We start from the raw sequence: 25,993 nt of genomic DNA, 5'->3' as shown, positions 1-25,993 counted from the left end.
GATTATTATAAGTATGTTCACTCAGTGTCACCAAGTATGATAGAGTACCTCCAAATCCTTGCACTTAAAAGACAGAGATCTCAAGTTCAAGGTCAGTCTGGGTTATGAAGTAGACCCTGTCTCAAAAGGCCACGGACCGCAGGTATAAGTAGTCGTAGAGCCCTTGCTAGACCCCCAAGACCCCCTGGTTCCTTCGTCAGCATGGGGAAAATGGTAGGCTAGAAATGTGGCTCAGAATGTGCAGTTGCCTCTGAGTCCGATAACCTGAGCTCGTCCCAGAACCCACACAGTAGGAGAAAAGCAACTCCTGTCATCCTCTCACCTTCACGTGTACGCTGTAGCGTGCATGCCTACATACACAGATAAATACATGTATAAAAACATTCTTAAAAGTATTAATTGCATCATCACTAATTTATCCATTTTTGGTTATATATTGCTGCAGCCTTTTGAAGTAAGGTGGCAGCCACACAGAAACCCAAGGGCCATTTATTTCAGTATTGTTTTAACTATGAAAAAAGTAAATTTTTTATGTTCCTAAAGACAAGATACCATCCCTGTGTGGGGGAAACTTGTAAGTTACATGGTACCTTCTCTGCCCACAGCCGGCCCACGTTATCTATCCAGCATCCACCATCTGCGGCCATCAGTATCCAGCGTCCTGCGCAGTCTCGTGATGTGACAACGAGGATCACACTACCTTCCCATCCTGCCTTAGGGACGCCGAAACAGCAGCTCCATACAATGGCTCAGGTAAAGACAGGCGTGAAGAGCCACCTGTTGGATTCTTTGGGGGATAAACTAGGATCATGCTGACTTGTTAAAGGGCCTGCCAGTGCGAAATTAGTCGTTTTTAGACTGGCTGGAGTAGGAAATATTATCATGTATAACTATGTTCTGGGTTTCCCTCACAGAAAACCATCTTTAGTACTGGCACACCGGTGGCTGCAGCTACAGTAGCACCCATTCTGGCAACCAACACCCTTCCTTCAGCAACCACAGCTGGTAAGTCAGTGATCCTGCTCTTTGTACCATACAGAAAGGAGGAGGCAGGAGTTCTGAGTGCGTTTTTTGTTTTGTTTTGTTTTGTTTTTGTTTTTTTGTTTTTTTTTGTTTTTTTTCATTTTTCACCTTCAGAGGAAAATTCTTTATGTTTCCCAAGAGCATTCCCAAGGGTTTAAAGAGTCTGGTGTGTACAGAGAAGCTGCTGTTAAGGAATTTTTTCCCCTCTTTTCAGGATCTGTGTCGCACACACAAGCTCCCACAAGTACAATTGTTACCATGACAATGCCCTCCCATTCATCCCATGCTACTGCTGTGACCACCTCAAATATCCCAGTTGGTAAGTATTGTACGTTTTTGCACAAAAGCCTGTGAGAGGAATTTTCAGCCCATATGACCAGGCTTTCATGTCAAAGGGAGTAGGATCATTTTCATAGTGTTCATTTTCAAAGCAACTCTGAATTTGACTTTTACTTCCTTAATTGGGTTGTGTGGGGGGGGGGGTGTTCATTCAATATATATATTGTTCAATATATATACCACCTTGTTTTTTGTTTTTGTTTTGTTTTGTTTTTAGTGTCAGTCTCTGAACCTGGAGCCTTGTAATTTGGCTGGGCTAATTGGCCAGCGAGCCCCAGGAACCTGCCTGTCTCAGTTGGAATTACAGGAACACAGTGCTGTGCCCACCTTTTTTACATGGTTTTTAGAGACCTAAACTCAGGTCCACGTGCTTCACAGCAAACCCTTTACCCAGTGAACCTTCTCCCAGCCTCCAATTAGACTTTTCATTGATTATTTTGTTCTATCTGACTTTATTGAGATCACTGCTTATAGCGTCCCCCTTTATTTTCTATAGTGTCATAACCAGCCTAGCTTGCTTCTGAATCATGTATTATTTTTAATAATTGTTTTATATTTTAAATTAAGTTACATAATTTTTTCTTTCTTTCGGTAGAATGAAGTTAGGTAGACACAGGAGCCTGGGCTGGAATACAGGACATTGTCCTGGCATAAGCCTGTACCTGGGGGTAGATCAGGCAGTTGGAGAAGGTGCATACACCGGAGGACAGGCACTAGGCCTGTCCTGGTGATGAATGTATAGGATCTGACTGGGAAGAAAGGCAGGATGTGTTTGTGAGAAGGGCCTGTAGGTTGCAGCCAGGTACAGGTTGGGGAGGGGACTTGCACAAGCCTAGAGGTTGGGGTCAAGAAATCTAGACGTGGGGCCCAGGCTTATTCCAGGGACTTGACGAGCATACATGGAGGGGAGGGAAGGCCGACTCATCCAGCTAGACCCTGGTGAAGGATTTCTCTACTATTACTGCTTAGAGAATTATTTTTATGTATGAATATTTGCTCATTGGTGTGCATGTGACTACTTGCACGCCTGGTACCCACGGAGACTGGAAAAGAATGTTGGATCTCCTGGAATTGGGATACAGATGGTTGTGAGCCACCATATGGATGCTGGGACCTAAATGTGTGTCCTCTTCAGGAGTAGTAGTGCACTTAACTGGTGAACCACCTCCTCCTCCTCCTCCTGAATTTGACTTTTAATAATACTTGCCATTTATATTTGGCATTAAGAAATGGAGAGAAAATGAATAACAATCTCCTGAGTATGCAAACTTTTTTGGATTTGACTAATTATTTTTTTTTTGTGTGTCTGTATGGCAAGAAGACAGCTTGGAGAAGTAAGTTCCCTTCTTTTACTGTGTGGGTCCCAAGAGTCAAACTCAGGTTGTTAGGACTTCAGACAAGTGCCCTAACCACTGAGTCATCTCACCAACCCAGATTTGACTTTTCATCAAATTATACCCTTTCATATATGTATATATGGTACATTGCTATATATAAAGAAGTTATCTTTGCTGACATAGAAAATCATATGAAAATCAAAACCTGAACTGAGAAGAACTCGAACGCTTAGGTAGACTGTTACAGTACAGTCTCAGTTGTGTAGCAGTGGGGAGACTATAACAGTTGTTATGGAAACCCTCAGTTTCCATCCCAGTGCTATCCCAAGGTGCTTTATGGCTGTCCTCTGATTTCTTCTAAACTCACTGTCAGAGAGTCTTTCTCTCTCTCTCTTTCTCTCTCTCTCTGTGTGTGTGTGTGTGTGTGTGTGTGTGTAGTAGTAGTATATGGTTGGGGGGAGGTGTACTTGTAAATGGTTGGGGTGTTGTGTGAATATTACCACAAGTGGTTATAGAGACCAAAAGTCTACTTAAATTCTTTCACAGGAGCCGTCCACCTTATATTTTAAGCAGGGCCTCTTGCTGGCCTGGTAGGCTAGGCTAGCTGGCTGTGAGCCCCAGGCTCCCTTTCATTTATCTTCAATGGGAGGGCTGTCTCCATCTCATACTCATACCACAATACTCATTTTTTTATACTAACTTTAGAGATCCTCTTGCTTGCACATCAGTGAATCTCTCAAGCCTCTGATTAGTACAGTCTTGGGATCCCCAAAAAAGCAAGGCTGAAAAGCACCTGGCTGCTGAGATTTTTGTTTTAACTTGTCTTTGACAAATAACAGTGTGAGTGCTTTGAAATTAGTCTTCTGAACTCATTTTTCTTTGGTTGTTGCTGTTTTGGTTTTAAGAGTTTTGTTTTGTTGAAACAGCATCTTTGTAAACCAGGCTGACTTTGAACTCAGAATCCTCTGGCCTCTACCTCCTGAGTACCAAGTTATAGGTATGTACCACAGCCAACTCGCTTAAAACTGTTGTCGTTGGGGGTTGGCAAGTGACTCAGCCAGGAAAGGCACTTGCCACCCAAGCCTGATAACTGGCATTTTATCTCTGGAACCAGCATAATGATAGAAAAAAAGGAACCAACGTCACAAAATTGTCCTCTGACAATTTGTATCATGGATGCCATGATACGTACAAATGATGCTTATGCTCTCTCCTCCTTCCCTTCCACCTTGTGCACACACACACACACACACGCACACACGCTACACTGCAGGCATTGACTTATGAGGACACTGCTCGCCACATCCAGCTTGCCATGAGTAGTAATGGGCCGGTGGTTTGCTGTTTGCAGCTAAGGTGGTGCCCCAGCAGATCACACACACTTCCCCTCGGATCCAGCCTGACTACCCTTCTGAGAGGAGCAGTCTGATTCCCATTTCCGGCCATCGGGCCTCTCCAAACCCTGTGGCCATGGAAACCCGAAATGACAACAGGTAGGAAGACAATGTCTCAGTCACCTTGTCTTTCATGTTGTTTTGCTCTTTCAGATTTTCTCCTCTGAAAATAATGCACTGTATAATTTCTGCTGTAGTGTTTTGACATGCACTATTTTTGTTAAGCTGCTGTCCTGATGGATGTTCACCTAATATCTATTTCTTTGTTGTGTGGAGTTGCATTTGTACTTGTTTTGTTTCTGGGTTTGGTTCTTTAGTTAAGCATTTTTAGCGTCTTGGTTGCATGATCATAACCTTTGTCTATAAGTACTTATATTTGTACTGAGAACAACACCTGAGAACAACACATTCTTGTAAGCAGTTACAGTTAGCTGAAATGACTGTGTAGCTATCCATCCTCCCCTACATTTCGAGAGCATTGATAGGCCAGTTAGTTCGTAGAATAGCAGTTTGGCTTTGTCATATTGTTTCCTTGTAATTAGGTTGGAGTTCTGCAGTTTTGGAATGCTGTGTTCTCACCATCAGAGAGTACATGCTACCTCTTAGTCCTGTACGTGGCTAGTTATCATTACTTCATGAATGAAGGTGGCCCTGTTCATCAGTTGTTCTCTCTCTTTCTGTCTCGCACTTAAAGAATACTGCCGTTAATTAAAAAACACAAATTTTACTCTTTTTTTTTTTTAGTTACAAAAATCAAGATATGGCTAAGTTATAAATATAGTTTTCATATAATTATTTGCATAACTCTAGTAATGTTCAGTGACTGAAGATCAGAACTGGATCTTTAAAAAATACTAAAAACAAAAAAAAAAATACTTAGCCCCTGTATTTACCTGTAGATGTTCATTTAGGCTTACATTCCAGGATTTACTATATCACTTATAATTTTAAAAGTCACATCCAAAGGAGAAAGCAAACCACCTATAAACTGGAATTGTTTGTTTATTTCTTGGCTTGTGATACGCCCTTAATTTGTTGATGTAGCAAGCAAATTTCAACTCTGCTATGCAGATGACAGAAGGAATCTGCTCAGCAATTAACTTGAGAGTTCAATTTCATACAGGCAACATGCTATATGTGAAAAAATTACTAACTGAACTACAGGTATTAAATACTGAAAAAATTAAGTTTATTATAATTCATTTTATTTAACAATCTAGGATGCTCATATCCATCAGCAGTTCCAGTGCAATGTCAGGTGCAATTGGGAATTCAAGCATCTCAGTGGGGCTGTTAGTGTAGTGGACCTTGTAGGGAAAACACGTGCACACTTGGGATAGCACGAGTGAAAGGATCTCTCTAAAGTTGACCTCATTGGTTTCATTCTCAACACACTGCCCTGGCCCAGTCAACATGGCCATTATGTTCCTGATGTTAACCCATGCTCTCTGTTTACAATATATTCATGACCATCAGAAGATGTTGATTTGACATACCCGACATCAGGGCCACCATAGGCTTTCTTCTCTCCATCCATCATGTTCTTATAAAATTCTACTTGATCCCACAGGAACGTAAGTAGTGCCCTGGCGAGGCAGAGAGCACAGTCTGCTGTCGTTCTCTATTTTAAAGGTGCTTGTTTCTTTTGTGGACAGTCTGAAGTACTTTGGTTTTATTGTTGTTTTATTTTGGTTTTATTGTTTTTTATTGTTGTAACAGTAGAGACCTTTATTCAGAATCGGATATGTAGAGTCAAAACACTGCAAGGAAACCATGCTGCAAGCAAGTTTTTTCGAGCCTGAAATATGGACAGTTAGGTGCCATGGGAGCACTCCTTTGATCCCAGCACTTGGGAGGCAAAGGCAGGTAGATCTCTGGGAGTTTGAAGCCAGCTTGGTCTATACAGGGTTAATTCCAGCCAGCAAGGGTGACACAGTGAAATCCTATGTCAATAATTATAATAATGCTTTAGGAGTATGAATAATTTTCACTCAGTCATTGTACTATTTTTGATAATTCATGACTGAGTTAGTTACGGTATTTGCAAAGTAATGACTTCTGCTTCTTCCGTACTTTGTAGTTGGCTTTCTGAGGTGAAGAAACTTTGCTATGTACATTTATTTATTTGAGTATTGTTTTTAATATATTTTTAATTAGTCTGAGCTTGTGAATTTTATTTATTAATTAGCAGGCTAGGGGTTTAGTTTAATTCATTGCTGCCATTTGTTTGGAATGAAAATGATCTCATTTGGGACACGTGTAAGGCCGTACCTGTGGGTTTCACTGTCTGTTCTAGCCCTTCCTTTATTTCCTACCACGGTGTATATCCATTGAGGACAGGAGTGTGCTGTTTTCCAGGGGCCTTTGTATCGTTTGGAAACCTGCATTTCAGCTTTAGCTTAGCTTTTGCTGTAGGCTATTGTTCTTCTAAGCCTTTGCAGCAGGCAGAGGTCAGAAGCACGTGACATGTAAACGTACACATTTGAAAACATGTAGATACTTCCAGTTAAACCCCATTCCATATTTGTATTCCTTTTGCCAAAACATAAATCTTTTAGGAATACTTACAGTTTTATTTAATATATTGCTTTTATGTCCATCTACCTAGTAGATAAATGCTCTTATTAGCTCTAAAAGTTTATAGGTTCTCTTGGATTTCCAGTGTAAACATTTACAATTCACCTATAGACAGGGAAGACAGTTGTTTTTCTGCTTTTTGAATATAGGCAGTATCTTTTCATGTTTCATTTATTTTAAGGGGCAGCAAAGCTTTCAATGTGATGTTAGTAGGACAGCTCAGCAGTTAGGGCTGGCTGTTCTTCCAGAGGATCTGCTTTCAGTTCCCAGCACCCACATGGCAGCTCTCAGACATCTGTAACTCCAGTTCTAGGGAACCCAAGACCCACTTCTGTCCTCCAGGGGCACTGTGCACACATGGTACACATATGTACATACAGACAAAACCCCCACACTCATGAAGTAAATAGTAATAAAATTAATCCAGTGAGGTTGGAGATGGTGAGTGTTTGCATCTTATTCCTGCCTTAAATTAGATTCTTTTGATAGATTTAATTCCATACTATCTTCAGAATAAAATTTCCTTACCTATTTTAAGCCTTTATTTCATGAAGGGTATGCCAGTAGGTATTTTTTTTATGTTTTTCAGATTTTTAAAAATTGCTTCAAATGGTTGCTTTCTTTTGGGTTTTTAAATATGTAAAACATGAATAGAAATTGTTACTGAATTATTTTTCTCTCTGTGACAAGCTTTGTGATAGTCTTGATAATGTGCTCAATTGAGTTTTATGTAGAATTTTTTGGCCTAATTATAAGACTTGAGATTTGATTGTCATCTTTTCTCATATTTTCCCTGTCCCCTTTTGGTATTAAGTTCAAAAACAATAAATTGCGTTTCTTATTTTCTGACCTCTGAATCAATTTTTATAAATTAGGTTTATTTGTTTTATGCATGTTGGTTGGTTGATTGGTTAGAGAAGAGATATTGTAGTGGTACCCAGGATCATCTCAAACTCTTAGACTCAAATGAACTTCCCATCTCCCAACTTTCCTGGGTTTTTGGTATTTGTTTTGGTAATTGTCTTTCTCAGAAAACACTCACAAAGTTTTAAAGTCATCCACAGATACTGTTCTAACATTGATTGACGAGGGTACTAATAGTAACCATTTACTTGTTTATAGTTTCTCAGTTTTGTCCTTTGATCCAAGGTTGGGACACAGTATGATGCTGTGAAAGTTATCAAGAGAATTTGGGGATAGGATCATTTGAATAACGAGAATAACACTTGTTCCATATAATCTATTTCTAGGCCTTCAGTTCCTGTTCAGTTCCAGTACTTTCTGCCAACGTACCCACCTTCTGCATACCCACTGGCTGCACACACCTATACCCCCATCACCAGTTCTGTGTCCACTATCCGGCAGTACCCAGGTATGAGCTTCACTCTAGGAGCCTTTACACACTGAGCAGAGTATTTCAGTAAGAGATACAGTGATTCCAGCTTCTTTGCAGGTTCAGATCATGTAAGATTCTAAGCACGTTAGTCACTGTTCTTATGACATGTGTAAGGGTTGTTGCTTATTTGTGATAACTGAATAGTTTTAAACTACCATGAGAATAATCATGTTAAGAAATTTTGCTGTGCCTTAAAATTATATCATAATTTCTGTGAATAGAATTGCATTCTATGGGGTTTTGTTTGTATTAGCCTTGGTATGTTTAATTCACCAACCTGATTTTTAAATACTAATCTGTCAGTTAGTCCAGAAAAAATAAGTCTTTTTTTTTTTTTTAAGGCTTATTTATGTATACGTCTGTGTATATATGTGTAAGAGTATCCAGAGAGGTCAAGGGTGTGTCAGATTCCTCTGAGCTCGACTTACTAGCATCTGTAAGAAGATGTTGGATATGAACCTGATGGAGCAGGAAGCCTTGTCCAGTCCTAGAAAAACATCTTAGCTTTCTCTTTTTATAACTTTTTTTCCTAGACCTCAGAAAGCCTTGTCTAGACTGAGCCAGATGTAGGGTTACATTGTATATGCTACATACAATCCTAACACACAGGAAGCTGAGGGAGGAGGGTCATACATTCAAGATGAGCCTGAGTGACATAGCAACTTCCACACCTACCTGTGTTACTTTGCATGACCCAGTCTAAAAAAAAATTAGGGCTTAGGATGTGGTTCAGTTGGTAGGGCATTCGCCTAACATGCATAAAGATCTGGTTTGATCTAAAGCAGCATAAACTGATCTTGGTGGTCCATGGCAGTATTCCAAAGAGCCTGGGAAATAAAAAATTCAAGGTTGTCCACTGCATAGCAAGTTTGAGGACAGCTTGGAAGATGTAAGATGCTGTGTTGTGTTGTTTTGTTCTGTTTAAAAAAGACAGAGACCTGGGCAGTTGAGGTGACTCAGTGGGTAAGGGTACTTAGGCCAAGTTTATGGCCTGAGTTTAATCCCCAGGACCCACATACAATGGTGGAGGGAACCAACTCCTCTAGGCTGCCCTCCAACCACTACATGATCAGAGCATGTGTGTGCATGTGCCACGGAGTAGGAGTTGGGTCAAAGAATAGCTGCGGGGGTTGGTTCTTCCCTTCTACCACGTGGGGTAGAACTTATGTGATCAGGCTTGGCCATAAGTGCCCTTAACTCTACTGAGCCATCCTGTTGCCCCTATTTTTGTTATTTTGAAACAAGATCCCATTTTTGTGCTGATGTGCTATGTAATTGGAGATGACCTTGAACTTCTGATTCTCCCCTTCTACTTCCATTGTGTTGGGATTGCAGGCATGGACTCCTGTACCAGGTTTCTGGCCTGTTTATTTTTGTTTGTTTGTTTTTTGTTTTGACATTCTGAGATGGTTTTTTCAATGTTTATTTTATTGTTTAACTGTGTATGTCTGTATGTGGATATCATGTGTATGAGAGCACAGGTTCCCACGGAGGCCAGAGCCTGGCTTCTGCTTTTCTAAAGCTACAGTTACAGACAGTTTTGAGTGACCAGGCATGGTGCCGGGACCATGGTGCTGAGCCATCTTTCCAGCTCCCTATTTACGAGTTTTGTTTTGTTTTTGTTTTTGTTTTTAATGATGTTCTGTGGGGTGGCTCTGTATGTGTGTGAGTGCTGGCAACCAAGGAGTCAGATCAGAGTATCGGGTCGGATTCCTTGGAGCTGTAGTTGGAGGGGATTGTGAGCCAAATCACATGGGTGCTGGGAACCCAATTCCAGTCCTCTTCAAGAGCAGTATATGCTCTTAACCACTAGGCTTCTCTCCGCTCCCACTTGGGTTTTTTTGTTTGTTTTTGTTTTTTGTTTTCAGTGTGCCTGTTGGGAAACTGAAAATTGTATGTGACTTCACATTCCTATTTGAACAGTGCTGGTTTTAAATTTTCAGGCACTCTTAAATATTTCATAGCCTTGGAAATGGGTTCTACCCTTTCTTGGTTATTCCAATAACTGGTGAGAATTGCTTTGTGGGCCTGGAGCAATGGCTCAGTGGGTAAGAGTGTGTGCTGCTCTTACACAGGACCTAAATTTGATTCCCAGAACCACGTTAGGCAAGCAGCTCACATCTGCCTATACATCCCGTTCCGGGGAGTCCAGTACTTCTGGCCTCCGCGAGCATGCATATGTGTGCATGTACTTACACAAAGATGCATAATTAAAACTGCTTTTTAAATTACTTTTACTTAAAATTGTGTGTGTGTGTGTGTGTGTGTGTTCTTATGTTGTGTTGCTAAGACTCTACCACAGAGCCTTATGTATGCTAGACAGGCACTCTACTATTGAAATGCATCCTTAAACCCAAGAATAAACTTTTGTACTTATTTTCATTCCTCAAATAGTGAGGAATTTTGCTTTTATTGGGGGTTTTAATGGACTTGGTAAATGAGGTTTGTACTATAGGGGAAAGAATTCTGCTGTTCTCTATCTCCCATAGATGCAAATTGTTGGAAATTTGCATCAACTATATATATTTTAGAAGTGCCTTTGATAATGGTTCTGTCAGATAAAGCAAAGATTCTTGATCTGGTATGCACGGGTTATTTTGGAAGTTTTATATTATTTTTTAGCACTGCTGTATTGCTAATACTTGTATTTGATAGATTAATGTCTCTTTTGAGGCAGACTCTTAAAATGTAGCTCAAGCTGACCTACAATTCACTATGTAACTCAGGCTTACCTAGAACTCAAAACAATCCTCCTGCCTCATCGTCCTAAGTACTAAGGTTACAGGTCAAAACCCAGCTTTCTTTTTTTATTGTATCCCTGATAATTTGCAGAAATGCTATCAAGTTGATAGTTAATGGAAAGAGAATCAATTCCTAGCACCTAGTTTTAAATAGCAAGGACAGCAGCAGCTGAGGATTAGACCCTGAGCCTTGTCACATCCTGGGTAAAATGCTCTGCCACTCAGATACAGCCCTAGCTCTAGGCTTTGTTTTTAAAACAAGGATCCCTTTCGTAGTAAGGAACTATTCACTTTCCTGTCACCTCTGTGTGTAAACTGTCTAACTAGAGCTGACCTTCTGCATTATTTTCAGTTTCAGCTCAGGCCCCAAACTCTACCATCACCGCTCAGACTGGCGTGGGTGTGGCATCGACAGTCCACTTAAACCCCATGCAGCTAATGACAGTGGATGCTTCGCACGCCCGACATATCCAGGGGATCCAGCCAGCCCCCATCAATACACAGGGAATCCAGCCAGCCCCCATTGGGACATCAGGGATCCAACCAGCACCAATCGGCACACAAGGAATCCACTCAGCAGCCCCGATCAACACTCAGGGGCTTCAGCCGGCAACAATGGGTAATCAGCAGCCACAGCCTGAAGGAAAAACCTCAGGTAAATTTAACTCTTTGCTGAGAAAAGGTGGGGGTTTGGGGTGGCTGGGAATGTCTGGGGCCAGAGCGTTGGCTCTGCAGGTATAGGTGCTAATCACAAGGCCAACCATACAACCTGGGGTCGATCCTCAGTAGAATGACAGAACCAAGTCGAAGTTGCCCTTTGTGTATATACACACAAAAAGAGCAAGTTTTAAAACAAATGCAAAAATAATCCTAACTCTGCCTGGAAGAAAAGAAGGTCCACCTGGGTTTTAATCTTGGCCCTCCACTTTCAGGCTTTGTGGCCTCAGTTAATTTCTTCATTATTTAGTTTCATCTTGGTTAGATGACTTGCTTAGAATTTGCCTAGTTTTTTCTATGTTTTTTTCTATGTCCTATATAGCATCTGGATAAAGTTGTTCTGTTTCTCTTGTCTTCACTTCACATCAAAAAGTATGCTTGAGCTCTGAGAGGTGGCACATACCTTTAATCCCAGCACTTGGGAGGCAGAGGCAGGTAGATTTCTCTGAGTTCAAAGCCAGCCTGGTACGTAGTGAATTCCAGGACAGGCAGAAAAAAAGAAAAAGAAAAAAAAAGCGTATGTGGGACTCGAGAGATGGCTCAACAGTTAAGGGCACCGCTTGCTCTTGTAGAGGACCCATTTTTGATACCCAGCACTTGGGTAGCAACTAACAACCCTCTATAATGTCTGCTCCCGGGATCCCACCTCGTCTTTTGGCTTCCTTGGACAGTGCACACACACATAGTACATAGGGATACCTGTAGTCAAAACACCTATATACACATAAGGTGAAAATAGAAATAAATCTTAGAAATAGCATGTGCGAATATCCTAATCTACATTTGCGCTTAGGCAGAAGAGATCTATAAAAAGCTCAAAGTTAAAAGATCAAAATTACCTTGTAAATAGTGTTCTCAATTTTCCATTTTCTTCAGTTGTTTGTAAAGCAGTAAATAATATTCATGACAAAATACTAATAGAATAATCATTATCTAAAAAGGAATGATTCATTGTGCTTAAAGTGTTGTTAGCTGTTTTTCTAATGTATTTCTAATGTATAAGAAAAGAGGATAGTACTGTATACCCATAAAACCAGTACCTAGCAGACTGAAGTGGTCATACCTAGAAGGAAAACATCCTTACACATAAAAATAAGTAAGTCTGTTTAAAAAGGAAACAGATAAATAGTAATATAATTTGCATTGGTAGACTTGGTGACTCTTTCCAGTGTACCTTGTAGGCAAATGAGCCTTGTGCTATTTCTTCTGTTTGTTCTCTTGAGAATAGGAGTTTTCTAGAGATCAAACCTATGTCTTCAGATATGCTAGGCACATGCTGTACAACTGAGCCATATCTCTAGCTCCCTTAACTTCCTGAAGTGGGGCATTTGTAACGTGAATACCTAATGCCATGCATCTGAGTAGTTTTTTTCTATGTCCTATATAGCATCTGGATAAAGTTGTTCTGTTTCTCTTGTCTTCACTTCTCTTTCAACAGTGGTGTTAGCAGATGGAGCTACAATTGTAGCCAACCCTATTAGCAATCCGTTTAGTGCTGCTCCAGCAGCAACAACTGTGGTACAGACTCATAGTCAGAGTGCTAGCACCAACACACCAGCCCAGGGCTCATCTCCCCGGCCAAGCATACTCCGGAAGAAACCTGCCGCGGATGGGTGAGTAGACTCTGAAGTCTATGTTTATACTTGGCACAAACAGTACATTCTTCTGTCTAATGCAGGTAACAACTTAATTTCATCTCTGTTACACCTCATTTTTCTCCAGGGTCTAGAAGGCTTAGCAGTCACAAGCACTTACTGCTCTTGTAGAGAACCTGGGATTGGTTCCCAGCACCCACATAGCATCCATATACACAGCCATCTGTAACCACACTTCCAGGTAATCTGCTGCTCTCTTCTAAATAGCAGGCATGCACTTGGTGTACATACATCCATGCAAGCAAAACACTCATACACATAATTTTTTAAAATAAATTAAATAAAAAATAATCTAAAACAGTTTAGCCACATGATTTCTGAGCTGCGTTGTGCTCAGACCACGACATTAAGCCCCTTGCAGTCGGTGGATGACAGTTTCAAGAATGTATTGTATGGTGAATGCTTTCGTGGTTCTCTCTAGCTTTACAAGTTCTAGTTTGCTTCTGTTGCTGTAGTAAGGACTGTCACCAAAAGCAACCTGAGGAAGGAAGAAAGGGTTTTCTTGACTTACATGTCACAGTCCATCTTATAGGAGGTCAGGGCAGGAACTCAAGGCAGGAGCTGATGCAGAGGTCATGAAGAAGTGCTGCTTATTGGCTTGCTCTCATGGCTTGCTCAGCCTGCTCTTCTATAACCCAGGACCACCTGCCTGGGGTTGGCACCACCCACCGTGAATGGGACCTTCCCCATCAATTATTAGTCAAGAAAATGCAGGATGCCTAAAGGTCAGTATTATGGCAATGTTTTCTCAATTGAGGTTCTTAAATGACTCCAACTTTCACCATGTTGACAAAAATAACAAAAAAAGAAAAGAAAACACACATAAGTCTAATTCTGGAACTGTTAGTATGCCTTGTAATTAACTCTTAGAATATGTCTTGGGATTTCCTTAATGTGGACCTTGCACTTTTTGTCCTCATCAAACATGAATTGTTTCTAAGGACATGCAGTTTTTCAAGCATATTAAGACTCGTTTTTGGTGACAGGACAGTATTTGTGTGTGCTCTGGATGCCTTCCTATGTAAAAAAGCCCTATACTGTCGAGTATAGTGGGACGTGAACACTCCTGTTTGAGAGAAGAGTGTCCTGTCTGCCTCAGCCAAGATGATGGCATCAACATTGGAAAAGTACAGTACCAGACAGGCTTAAATTACTGAGAGTGTCAGTGCTGGTCTTCCTGATATACAGTGGCTTAAATTACTAGAATTAGGGTCAGTGCAAAGCTTTCAGATGTTCTTTGCATAGACCAGAGTTCCGTCTTTGCTTATTATGTACTCTTTGTAAGAGTTCTTTTTACAAGCTCAGTTTAGCCCATGGTGACATAACCATAGAAAAACAGAAGGTGAGGCTGGAGAGATGGCTGTAGCTGAACTTCCTTGTTACTTTGAGAAAATGGAAACGATTGAGAGAATATCCCACTAGGTATGGTGGCATGAGCTACCTACTGTGGCAGGAGAATCACAAGTTGGGCCAGCCTGGATGGAGGATGTAAGAGAGACAAAGGCCAATGTCTGACAGAGTGTCAGTTGGTACAGAGTACTTGCTGTGGCTCCATGGAACCCCTGTAGAAATCTGAACGTCGTGGCAGTTAGCTGTTAGTCCCAGTACTCCTGCAGCGCAGGGTCGAGGCAGGAGCACTGCCTGGAAACTCACAAGCCAGCTAGCCTGCAGTATGGGGCAAAGTTACAGAAACAAAAGTCCCTGCCTCAGCAAACTGGAAGCTGAGAACAGGCTCTCAAGTGCTGTCTTCTGACCTTCACATGCATGCCATGGCACACACATACCCATGCTCAGAAATAAGTCTATGCAGAAAAATAAACAAGAGAGCTTTCACAGCTTCAGCTAGTACATTATTACCTGCCGGTCTCAGCATCTGGTGTCCTGCCTCTCCAGCTTTTACTCCAGGGTGCCCACTCCCCTTCTTTGTTGGCCTGGCTATACATGGGTTCTTCCTCACTCTTACATCATCCATTTTGATGTCTTAAGGGAGACACAGAGAGAGAGAGAGAGAGAGAGAGAGAGAGAGAGAGAGGGAGTGAGTGTGTGTGTGTGTTTGGTGCTAGGGATAGCACAAGGCCTCATACGTGCTAGACAAGTGTTCCAACACTAAGCTGTATCCCAGTATTGTATATTTCAGTTGCTATTGTCTTTTAAAAAATCCTGTTGAGCTGGGCAGTGGTGATCACACCTTTAATCACAGCACTCAAGAGGCAGAAGAAGGTCCATCTCTGAATTTGAGGCCAGCCTGGTCTACAAAGTTAGTTTCAAGATAGCCAAAGCTACACAAAGAAACCCTGTCTCAGGAGAAAAAAAAAATGAGCCTATATCGTTCCACTTCCTACCTTTGTCTGCAATAATAACATTTCCATTGACTAGAAAAAATATGCATAAACAGCCTACTGAATATCAGAAAGAAAAATGTATGATACTTCCCAAAGGTCGAAAATAAATTATTTCAACTTTTGACCTAGTAAAGAGAATCATACATAGTATTGTGTATTTTTGTAGGAGTGGAATTAATGTACTCAGTTTGATATAATATGTCCACATATAAGTAGAACTTTCTTATTGCTGTCTAGAACACCATTGTAGGACTGGGAATTGCTCACCACTAGAATTCTTGTCTGGCATTAATGAATCCTTAGGTTCATTCCACAACAACATAATAAAGAAGTATTGAAAAATAAAATGGCAAACAAAAGTACCATTGGTTCTCTACAGATGTGTCTTAGTTACAGTTTCTGTTGCTGTGATTAAAAAACCATTACCAAAAGTAACTTGGAAAGGAAAGAGTTCATTTCACCTCAAAAATTATAGGCTATCATAAAAAAGGCCAGGGCAGGAGCTCAAGACAGGAACTTAAGCAGAGGTCAGGGGAAAATGTACCACAGTGACTTTGCCCTGCACACGTCAGTTGTTAGTCAAGAAAGCGCCCTACCAGCTGGGTGGAGGCATCTCCTCAGCTGAGGCTCCTCTCCCCACTTAACTCTAGCTTGTGTCTTATTCTCTCTCTCTCTCTCTCTCTCTCTCTCTCTCTCTCTCTCACACACACACACACACACACACAGGACAGTTGACCCCTTGCCAGCTTGACACAAACAGGTAAACATGCCTTTCTTCATCCCCAAGATTGCCTAATAATATAGCAGTATAAAACCTAAATATTTAAACAGCTCCATAATCTTTAGACATTCAAACACTTTAAAAGTTCAGTCTCTTTAAAATACCCAAAATCTCTCAAGTGTGGACTCATAAAATTAAAAAAAAAAAAAGCTACATTCTTTCTCTCCAAGCGCAGCTAGTGCTCTTAACCATGCCATCTCTCCAGCCCACAGATTCCTAATTAAAAATATTTATCGTATAAATTGCCCTGTTAGTCTTTGCTTATCTCTGAAACTTCATAAACCAAGCCTCCATCATCTGCACTGCTTTCAGCATCATTTTCCAAGTTCTCACAATAGTAACCCATTAAGCTCTGAGTACTCAAAGGCTTTTTTTGATCAAAAATCTAAAGTTCTTCCACAACTCCCAAAACCTGCATGGCCAGGTCTGTCAGGCCAGTGTCTCGTAAGCCTAATACCAGCCAGTTTTTGTCTTAGTTAGGTTTCCATTGTTGTGATAAGCACCATGGCCGAAAAGCAGCTGGAAGGGGAAAGGTTTTATGGCGTTCATGTAACCTAACAGATTACAGCCTTTCATAGACTGATGTCAGGACAGAAATCCAAGCAGAGGCCGTGAAGGAGGGTTTTCAGGCTTGCCCAGGGCTCGTCCAGCAGTGGGACCGCCCACAGTGGACTGAGCCCTCCTCGCACAGTTGCCTGCTGATAGAGGCATTTTCTCAGCTGAGGTTCCTCTTCCCGCAGAGCTCTAGCTTATGTCAAGTTCAAAAATCCCGGCAGGACAGCATACCTGGATTGTGTGCAGATCTTGTACATTATCTTTACAGCTTTTGTTGGTTTGGCGTGTATATGTGTACATGTATATGACTGCCATGGTTAACACTTGGAAGTCAGAGGACAGTTTTCAGCAGTTGGATCTTGTGCTATATGAGTCCTAGCAGTTACACTAGGGTCCTCAGGCTTAGTTTAAATAGACAGCCTTGCATATCCCAGGCTGGCCTCAAACTACCGAAGGATGACCTTTCACTTTCTGATCCTCCTCCTTCTTTGTCAGGTGTGCTGGCAAGACTGGCATAAAACGCTACACTTGGTTTATGAGTGCTGGAGATGAAGCCATCTACCTCCCCAGCTGATCTGTTTCCCTAGTTTTTGGTGCTTCTTTGAAATAGAGTTTTGTGTAGCTAACTTCAGAGTCCCAGTGTAGCCAAGGACAGCCTTGAACCTCAGTCCTGCTTTCACTTCCCATGTGTTAGGGTCATCTTGCTCAGCTGTTGGGCTTTTTACTTGCTTGGTTTGCTAGTTGGATTGATTGACTGGTTATTGTGTTCTGTGTATTAAATCTAGAGGCTTGTGTATGCTGGCCAAGGGCTATACCTTTAATCTAGAGGCTTGTGTATGCTGGCCAAGGGCTATACCGTTAAGCCAGCCCCGGCCCTTATTAACTACCTCTTAATACATTATTTTGAAGCAAATTTTGATCATCACATGATTTTTATTTGTATATATTTTACACGTGGCTATTAGGATATACATATTTAAAAATAAAGGGGGAAACAATGTAACAACATTAAATACCCAGTCAAATTTCTACTGGTTTGGAGTATCACAAATTTTATTTTAATTTGTATTATTTAAATCAATGTCAGCTTTTGCTTATTTATTGTGTTGTGTCTTTTGTTTTGTGAATTGATTTTTTGTTTCTTTCCTTCCTTCCTTTCATTTTATTTTTTATTTTTCTTTTCTTTCTTTCTTTCTTTCTTTCTTTCTTTCTTTCTTTCCCTCCCTCTCTCCCTCCCTCCCTCCCTCCCTCCCTCCCTTCCTTCCTTCCTTCCTTCCTTCTTTCCTTCCTTCCTTCCTTCCTTCCTTCCTTCCTTCCTTCCTTCCTGTCTCTTTAGCTCCAGGCTGGCCTTAACTCATGACTATCCTCTTGCCTCATCTCGAGTTACAGGTGTATGCTACTACACTCAGTAAAAGTTGCCTTGTTAGAGCAATTTGATCCTCACTGTGGAGTTTTTCTTAGTGGCCATCACTGTTACATAGTGGCCATACATTTGGTGGCTTAACACAACAGAATTGTGTTCACTGCATCCTCTCGTCAGGACGGTGGCAGTGTGGAGTGTATGCTCATCCCTCTGTCCTGGCCGCTGGTGGCACTTGTTTGCATTCCTAATGTCTCTCCATATTGAATGGCCTTCTCTCTGTGTCTGTGTCTCAATTCCCATCCTCATTTCTTTTCTGAAGCACTAGTGATTACAAATAGGAAAGACCCTGAATTTACAATGATCTTACTCAAGGTGTTTATTTAATTGCACTTTCAAAGACCTAGTCACACTGGCCTGGAGAGAACCTGGGTTCAGTTCCTAGCACCCACTTGGTGATTCATGGCCATATATAAATCCAGTTCCAGGAAATCAGATGCCCTCTTCTGGCCTCGGAAGGCACCAGGCTTGCATGTAATACACAGATGTGCATTGCAAGCAAAGCACCCATACTCAGAATCTAGCACCAAGATCCTATTCTCAGGTAAAATTAAATATACATGTATATACAGGTTAAGAATTATGTATACATAATCTTTACTAACACCTCATCATGTTGTTTCCTTTGTTCTGTCCTGTGCGTTTTATGGAAGCCATAATTTGAATCTAAAAGTTTGGTAAGGGCCAGAGAGATGACTCAGCAGTTCAAGCATGACCAAGGATCTTAGTTTCATCCTTGGAACAAGTTCATATGGTAGAAGGACACATACACCATGGTACATACATGTGTACACACACACACGAGAGAGTAGTTTTTAAAGCCACAATAGCATAAAAAATAAAAGTTTGATTAGGTTCAATTTTTAATATTTGTTGCTTTGTACTGGATAAATACTAAACAAGCAGGAGTCAGGGTGGCTGGGGTTTACCCTTTTTTGAGATGTTAGTAGCTCAGTGAATAGGCACTGGAAATGATGCTCTAATTCTAGCAATTTTTTCTCAAATCCATTCTCATCTGGCACTCAGTCCCATCACTATTTTCAAACTAAATGTATTAAGGTCACTTTTGACATCTATAGCACTGAAGCCAAGGATATATTCTCAAACAGAACCTTATGTGGCCTTTGTTGGACAGCACAGTAGCTCTCTGATTCTTCCATGGTTGGTTTTTTCACGGGACTTACAAAAATTTGCTCTCATCTTTCACAGCATAGAAGGCATAATAATGGCTGGGAACAACTGAAAATGGGTTTTAATAATAACAAGAGATAGAAAGGAGAGGTCACGTGCCAGACATGGTTCCCAGTCCATGTGGTTATCCTTCGGACTTTATAGCAGGATGTAAGCAGGGATGAGGAAGGCATTGGCTGCGTTTTATTAAAAGCCATTTAGCCTTGTGTGGTGACACACATCTGTGACCCCATTTCTCAGAAGGTTTAGACAGGAGGATCCAGAGTTCAAGACCAGTCTGAACTACGTAATAAGAAGAAAAAGAGAAAAGCCTGGGCAAAAAGCCAACTAAAAGATCCTTGATGGGAGTAATGACATATGCATTAATCAGGAAGACAAATCAAGGGGTCCAAAGCACATTTGAACTAACCTTGTCTATGTAATATTTCCCAGGCCAGCCATAGTTACCTACACAGACCTTGTCTCAAACATGAAGACACAACAACAAAAAAAGTTTTGTTGTTGTAATATTTTTAATTTTAGTAGATTTGCTTGGCAAATGTATCTTGGACTGCTGTTTTCTAGGTTTGTCTCATTTCTTTCAGAATGGCAGTTCGGAAAACTCTCCTCCCTCCTCAGCCTCCTGACGTGGCTAGTCCTCGAGTAGAAGGCTCCATGCGGAGTGCGTCCGGGTCACCTAGGCCTGCAGGGTGAGCTTCTGTGTTGCAACTCTTACTTTAAATCACACATCATCATACAGCGGAGAGTTTAGCGTGACCAGGCCTGGGGTGTTTGTTTTATTGGTGCCTCTTCTCATAACGGCTTTCCAGCTTCAGGGCCTGGACGTCTTCTCAAGCTGGCCAGTGACCATCTGTACTACTTACAAAGTGAACGCACTCCTGACACCTGACATTGACCTGACAGCATTCTGTGTATTTACATGAAGTGTTTAAAACACATAAGGCAGAGCGTGCCTCATACTAACCACGCAGTTGTTGCTTTTTTTTTTTTTTTAATGGCATCATGAAGCATGAGATGCCTGTTAATAAACTGCCTGCTTCATAAATATGAACACCACAGTTCTGATCCTCAGCAACCACATAAAAGCGAGGCACTGGGTGACAGAGACAGCTGGATCCCTGAAGCTTCCCAGCCAGCCAGTCTGTCCAACAGTGAAAAACATTGTCTTAGTAGACAGACAGACAGACAGACAGACAGAGCTTCAGGTTCAGTGAAGTGCCTTGTCGAGAGAGGGAGGGAGAGAGAGGCAGCTAAAGAGGTTGATCGCTGGTTAAAAGCTTGCACTGCTCTTGCAGAAGGATATGAGTTTGACTCACAGTGCCCATAGGTAGTTCACAACCACCTATAACTTCAGGAGGATCCAAGAAGCATCTCTACTCAAGTATACCCCCACAGAAACATAAATGCATCCATATCCGTAAAATTAAAAACAAAATATAGCTGAGTGGTGGGGCTCACTTTTAAGCCCAGCACTTAGGAGGGAGAGGCAGGCAGATCTCAGTGAGTTGAAAGCCAGTTGATCTACATAACAAGTTCCAGGCCAGGAACTCACTACACCGTGAGACCCTGTCTCAAAAAAAAAAAGGGAAAAAAAAAAAAATTCCTGAAGCGGGTGGTGATGCTGGAGGGATGTCGCAGCAGTTAAGAGCACTTGCTGTTTGCTGCTCTTGCAAAGGACCCAGATTCAGTTCCCAGCATCCACATGGTGATTCATGTCCATACGTAGCGCCAGTTCCAGGGGATCCAATGCCCTCCTCTGGCCTCTTTGGACATTCACCAGGCAATCATGTGATGCATTCACATACATGCTGGCAATTATTTATACATACAAAATAAAAATAAAATATTTTTAAGTAAAAAAAAAATAAGTATAAAAGATAGCAAATGATCAAAGAGAACACGTGATGTCAGCCTCTGGCCTCCACATTCACATGCACATGGGCTTATACCATCACATGTAAGTATACCCGAGACATAGACCACATACACATACAAAATGGCATCATAAGCCAGAGTTGGTGGGACACACCTTTTATCCCAGCACTCAAGGTGTGACAGGAAAATCCTCACCTTACCATAATTCCAAAAGTAATGATAAAATTATGGGAAAAAATAATCAGACAAAATAAAAATATTGAAAACATGAAAGAAAGGGCTGGAGAGGTGGCTCAGAGGTAAAGAACACTGGCAGCTCTTCCAAAGATCCTGAGTGCAATTCCCAACAGCCATATGATGGCATATAACCATGTATAATGAGATCTGGTGCCCTTTTCTGGCCTCCAGGCAGAACACTGCATGCATAATGGATAGATAGACAGATAGACCTTTTAAAAAAATAAAATATGAAAGAAAATCAGGTACAGTTAGAGAATCATTTGAGTCCATGGGTTCTAGACCAGTCTGGGCAACCTAGTCAGACTTATAATTTGGGGTAAAGGGCAGGATGGGTGCAGCTTAGTAGTTGAATGCTGGCCTGATTAAAGGAAGCTCTGATTTTGACCTCTGACTCTCAAAAGTCAATAAAACCTTAAAACTAAGAAGGCAGGGTCAGCACGGAAGCTCAGTGAGTAAGATGCTTGCTCAGGTCTGATGACCCACAGAGTAGAAATAGAGAATTGAGTCTTGCAAGTTGTTCTCTGATCCCACGTGTGCACCATGACACTCCTGGGTGAGCACACACACATACCACCTCCCATAATAAAAAAATGGATTTTTAAAAATAGGCTCTGGGAGATGACTCGGCAGTTAAGTACTTGCTACTCTACTAGAGTCTTGTTTTGCTTCCTGTCATCACCAGCTCCAAGGAATCTGACACTTTCTGGCACACACACACATAGGCACAAATAAAACATAGGTAAATCTCTGAAAAAAAAAAGAGTTAAAAGGAAAAGCAAAGTAATTAAAATTTAAAAGTGGAAAGTTGGAGGTGTTTCATGTGTATGTATGTATTTATGTGCGTGTGTGTGTATTTAAAGTATAAAGTCAAAATCATCCTGTTGCCCACCCTCTTTGCCAGTCCCACTCCCCACCATAATGTTGATTGGTAACACTTAATAATTGTTCTTCCATGCCTTTTTCTGTTTATGCATGAAGACAAATTAGTTTCAAGCTGGGATCTTGATGTTTTCAGGGTGGTCCAATGTGTGGGTTCAAGTGATCCTCCTACCTTAGCCTCTCAAGGAGCTGGGCCCACACATACCCACTACCTCATACAGAAGTTCTATAGGTTTTTTTAAAACCAAAGTTATCTAATTAGACTGTTGGGTATTCTGTACTTGTAATTTACTCTGGTAGTAAATTGCCATATTTCCGTATTTAGATAGGCTTCTTAAACCTCACTTAGTAAGAAAATTTATAGATGCCTTCTGTCAAGTATCATCTTAGCATCTGGAGATGTAGTCTACTAACTAAAATAGATAAGCTTACATTCCCTCAACTTTATTTCTATTGCATGTGAAAGACATGAGGAAGCTACCCCTCCCACCCTCCTAAAAAGCATCAGAGTGAAAATGGAAACAAAAGTAGCAGAATGAATAAGTCGTGATTCACAGAAAGCTTTCCAGAGCAGAAACTTTAATGAGTAAAAACTAATACATCTAATGCTCTCTGGTGTTGAATGTATCAGGAAGAAAAAGCAGGGACCAGGACTGGTGGAGGGATGACTAATAGTGGGCCTTTGTGCAGGGTTATAAAAATGTCCACTGTGTAAGGTGAAACAGTTACAAAATTGTTTTCAACAATTGAAAGTGTTTGGGGTTAGGGAGATGGTCAGGCATTGTGATGCTTGTCACATAAGCATGAACACCTGAGTTCAATCCCCAGTATCCACAGAAAAGCAGTAAGTGGTGATACGTAGTTAGAATCCCCGCACTGGGGAGGCAGAGAAAGGAAGAGCCCTAGGGCTTTCTGCCCAGCCACTGCAAGCCAGATCAATATACTCCAGGCTCAGGGAGAGACTCTCATCCAGAAAAACAAGGAAGAAACGACTAAAGTCCACCCTGACAAGTGACCCCCTTCTCAGATAGGATCTATTTTTTTTTTTTTTTTAAGATTTATTTATTTGTCATGTATTCGGTGTTTTGCCTGGATGTACACCTGCACAACAGAAGAGGGCACCAGATCTCATTATAGATGGTTGTGAGCCACCATGTGGTTGCTGGGAATTGAACTCAGGACCTTTAGAAGAGCAGCCGATGCTCTTAACCTCTGAGCCATCTCTCCAGCCCCAGGATCCACTCTTAACACCTTAGGTTTTGTATTTTTAATACTGTGAAATAGCTCTGGATTAATTTAATGGGGAGACTTTTGCCAGCATCACTTTTAGAAAATACGGATTTATCAGAACTGCTTGCCTTCACTACTGTTTGAACTTTGCGTGCAGGTTCACAGCCACGCTGCGCTGCTCTGTCACTGACTCACTGGAGACCAGTCACAGACTTCTAGACTAGTAACTCAGCCTTTACTCACACTGAAAGGGTTTTCTTAACTTTCCTTGTAAGCACTGTTCTCTTGTATGTGCATGCGTGCGTGCGTGCATGCATGTGTACATGCCATGTTGTGCACGTGGAAGTCTTAAGGACAGCGAAGGCAGTCGGGTCTTGCCTCCCTTCCACCTTATTTTTGGACAGGGTCTTTTTTACTACCATGTCTACCAGGCTGGTTGTCCCTCAAATGTGCATGAATTCTCCTGTCTCCATCTCCTGCCTTGCAGTAGGAGAGCTTGAACTGTAGGTGGATGCTACCATGTCCACTTGACATGGGTTCTGGGGAAGCTGAACTCAGATCTTCACCCTTGCAGCAAGCCGTCTTCCTCAAGCCATATAACTATTTTCTTTGAGTTGCTGCTGCTAACTCTAACATGCTTGAGGCCATAGATTCAGTTCCTAGTATTTCCACAAAACAAAGAAAAAAGAAAAACAATTGCCCCTTCAAAACTTAAACAACTAGAAAAACCTAATATCCGTATTACTTCCTTTTTCTAGAACCTTGAATGGTTATGGTTTGGGTTCTTGGTTTTTCTTTAACTAAAAAGTAGTGTTAGATAGTATTCAATGACTTTCCCTTTATTTTTATTTTCATTGAACTCTTCACTATAGAATAGCTTAGAAGAAGCGCAGGACTCATTGCGCTTTCTCTCGGCGAGGCTGTTTTCTAGTTTAGTCACACGTGCTTTCACTTCCAACATCATTTGAGGGATTTTGCTACATTTTCATCTTCGTTGGTCAATTTTCATTCTTCTGTTTTTGTCAAGTTTTACATGGATAAATTACCACTGGAAAATTAGAAACACACAGCAACACACATACTTTTGTTACTCAGCTGTGCGCTAACTAGTCACCACTTTCTAGAAAAAGGATGAAACTAATCACTGTTGGCAGTTCTCATTGGTTAGCTCTGCAGGACCCAAATCCCTTTAACTATCGGCAAAATTTTTATTTTATGTCATTATAGTTAAAATTCATGGTAAATTAAGTATGAAAAGTGTTTTGACAGACTGTTATAAGACAGTTAGATGTATATATGTGAAATTCACGTACATGTTATCATGCGAAGACTGCCTACATATTAGGAATACAGAGGAGTATCAGGAAGACCAGCCTAATGTAAGATGGAGAGTTGTGCAGTCTAGTGTAGAGCCAGGCTTGTAGAGCATGCCATAATCCCATCTTGTGGAAGCTAAGGCAGGAGAATTGCCATACTTCTAGGATAGCAAGAGTTACAAAGAATGTTGTCTCGAAAAATAAAACAGAGGACTGGAGGAGAGATGGCCAAGTGATTAGGAGTGTGTGCTTTTATAGAAGATCTGAGTTCAGTTCCTAACACCCTTATCATGCAGCTCACAACCACCTGTAGCTCCAAGGGATCTGATGCCTTCTGGCCTCTGGGCACCTACACACCCTTGATACAGATAAATTCACACAGGCACACACACATAAATAAGTTAAGTATTTAAGAATCAGTTCAAAGCCTTTGGATTTTTTTCTAGTTGAAATAGAAATCTGTTACCACATTAAAGAACAGCGGTTGAATGACCTGGCTTCCTTGTTTTTCTTTTGTGAGTTGTGGTGGGGATTGTACCAGAGGCCTCATATGAACTAGGAAAACAACCGTGTTTTTTAAAGGATTTCATTAACTCTGGGCAGATGTGTAGTGGTTGAGCATTTGACTAACATAATCCCCCAACACTATACACAAAAAAATAATGAATAAATTGCTTGTTCTGGCTACTGTCGTTTTAATAAATTGAAAGAAATCAAGGGTGAGAGCAGGACCACCAAAGAAAAGCTAACAAACTTACTGCTGTTTTAATGGCTTAGAGTATCTTAAAGGTAAAGAAAGTTTTAAAAGTAGCCATGGTGCCGCACCTTTCATCCCAGCACTTCAGTTCCGATAGGGTTAGCATGGGTTCAAGAGTTGTGATATAGATGTATCATTTGAAACTAGGCTCCACAACTCTATTTGATCACTTTTCTATAATGGTCTTCATCTGTTGCAACCCTGACCTTGACACAGGGTGAGAACTAC

General features: G+C 41.2%; 1 protein-coding gene and 1 pseudogene across 7 annotated transcripts in view; one reads left to right on the top strand and one right to left on the bottom strand.

The window, feature by feature from the left end:
• Sap130 (Sin3A associated protein 130) overlaps nt 1-25,993 on the top strand; it is a 76,532-nt gene that overhangs the window by 30,297 nt on the left and 20,242 nt on the right. For 5 of the 7 annotated variants that reach the window (XR_009589868.1, XM_021643379.2, XM_021643378.2 and 2 more), the window contains exons 8-15: nt 606-753; nt 915-1,005; nt 1,238-1,342; nt 4,051-4,192; nt 7,921-8,042; nt 11,160-11,462; nt 12,963-13,137; nt 20,053-20,157. Coding sequence is in view for 6 of the 7 variants with exons in the window: in XM_021643379.2 (XP_021499054.1) it covers nt 606-753; nt 915-1,005; nt 1,238-1,342; nt 4,051-4,192; nt 7,921-8,042; nt 11,160-11,462; nt 12,963-13,137; nt 20,053-20,157 (1,191 nt within the window). In the remaining variant the exon portion in view is untranslated. The remainder of the gene's footprint in view (nt 1-605; nt 754-914; nt 1,006-1,237; nt 1,343-4,050; nt 4,193-7,920; nt 8,043-11,159; nt 11,463-12,962; nt 13,138-20,052; nt 20,158-25,993) is intronic. The other 2 variants (XM_021643377.2, XM_021643375.2) reach the window with 1 other exon arrangement.
• Nucleotides 5,302-5,630, bottom strand: LOC110552239 (elongin-C-like; annotated as a pseudogene).

Source organism: Meriones unguiculatus, chromosome 2 (genome assembly GCF_030254825.1).
Source record: "Meriones unguiculatus strain TT.TT164.6M chromosome 2, Bangor_MerUng_6.1, whole genome shotgun sequence".
In the NCBI taxonomy this organism is placed as follows: Eukaryota; Metazoa; Chordata; class Mammalia; order Rodentia; family Muridae; genus Meriones; species Meriones unguiculatus.
The sequence above is the reverse complement of the archived record's forward strand: the minus strand, read 5'-3'. Positions and strand labels throughout refer to the sequence as shown.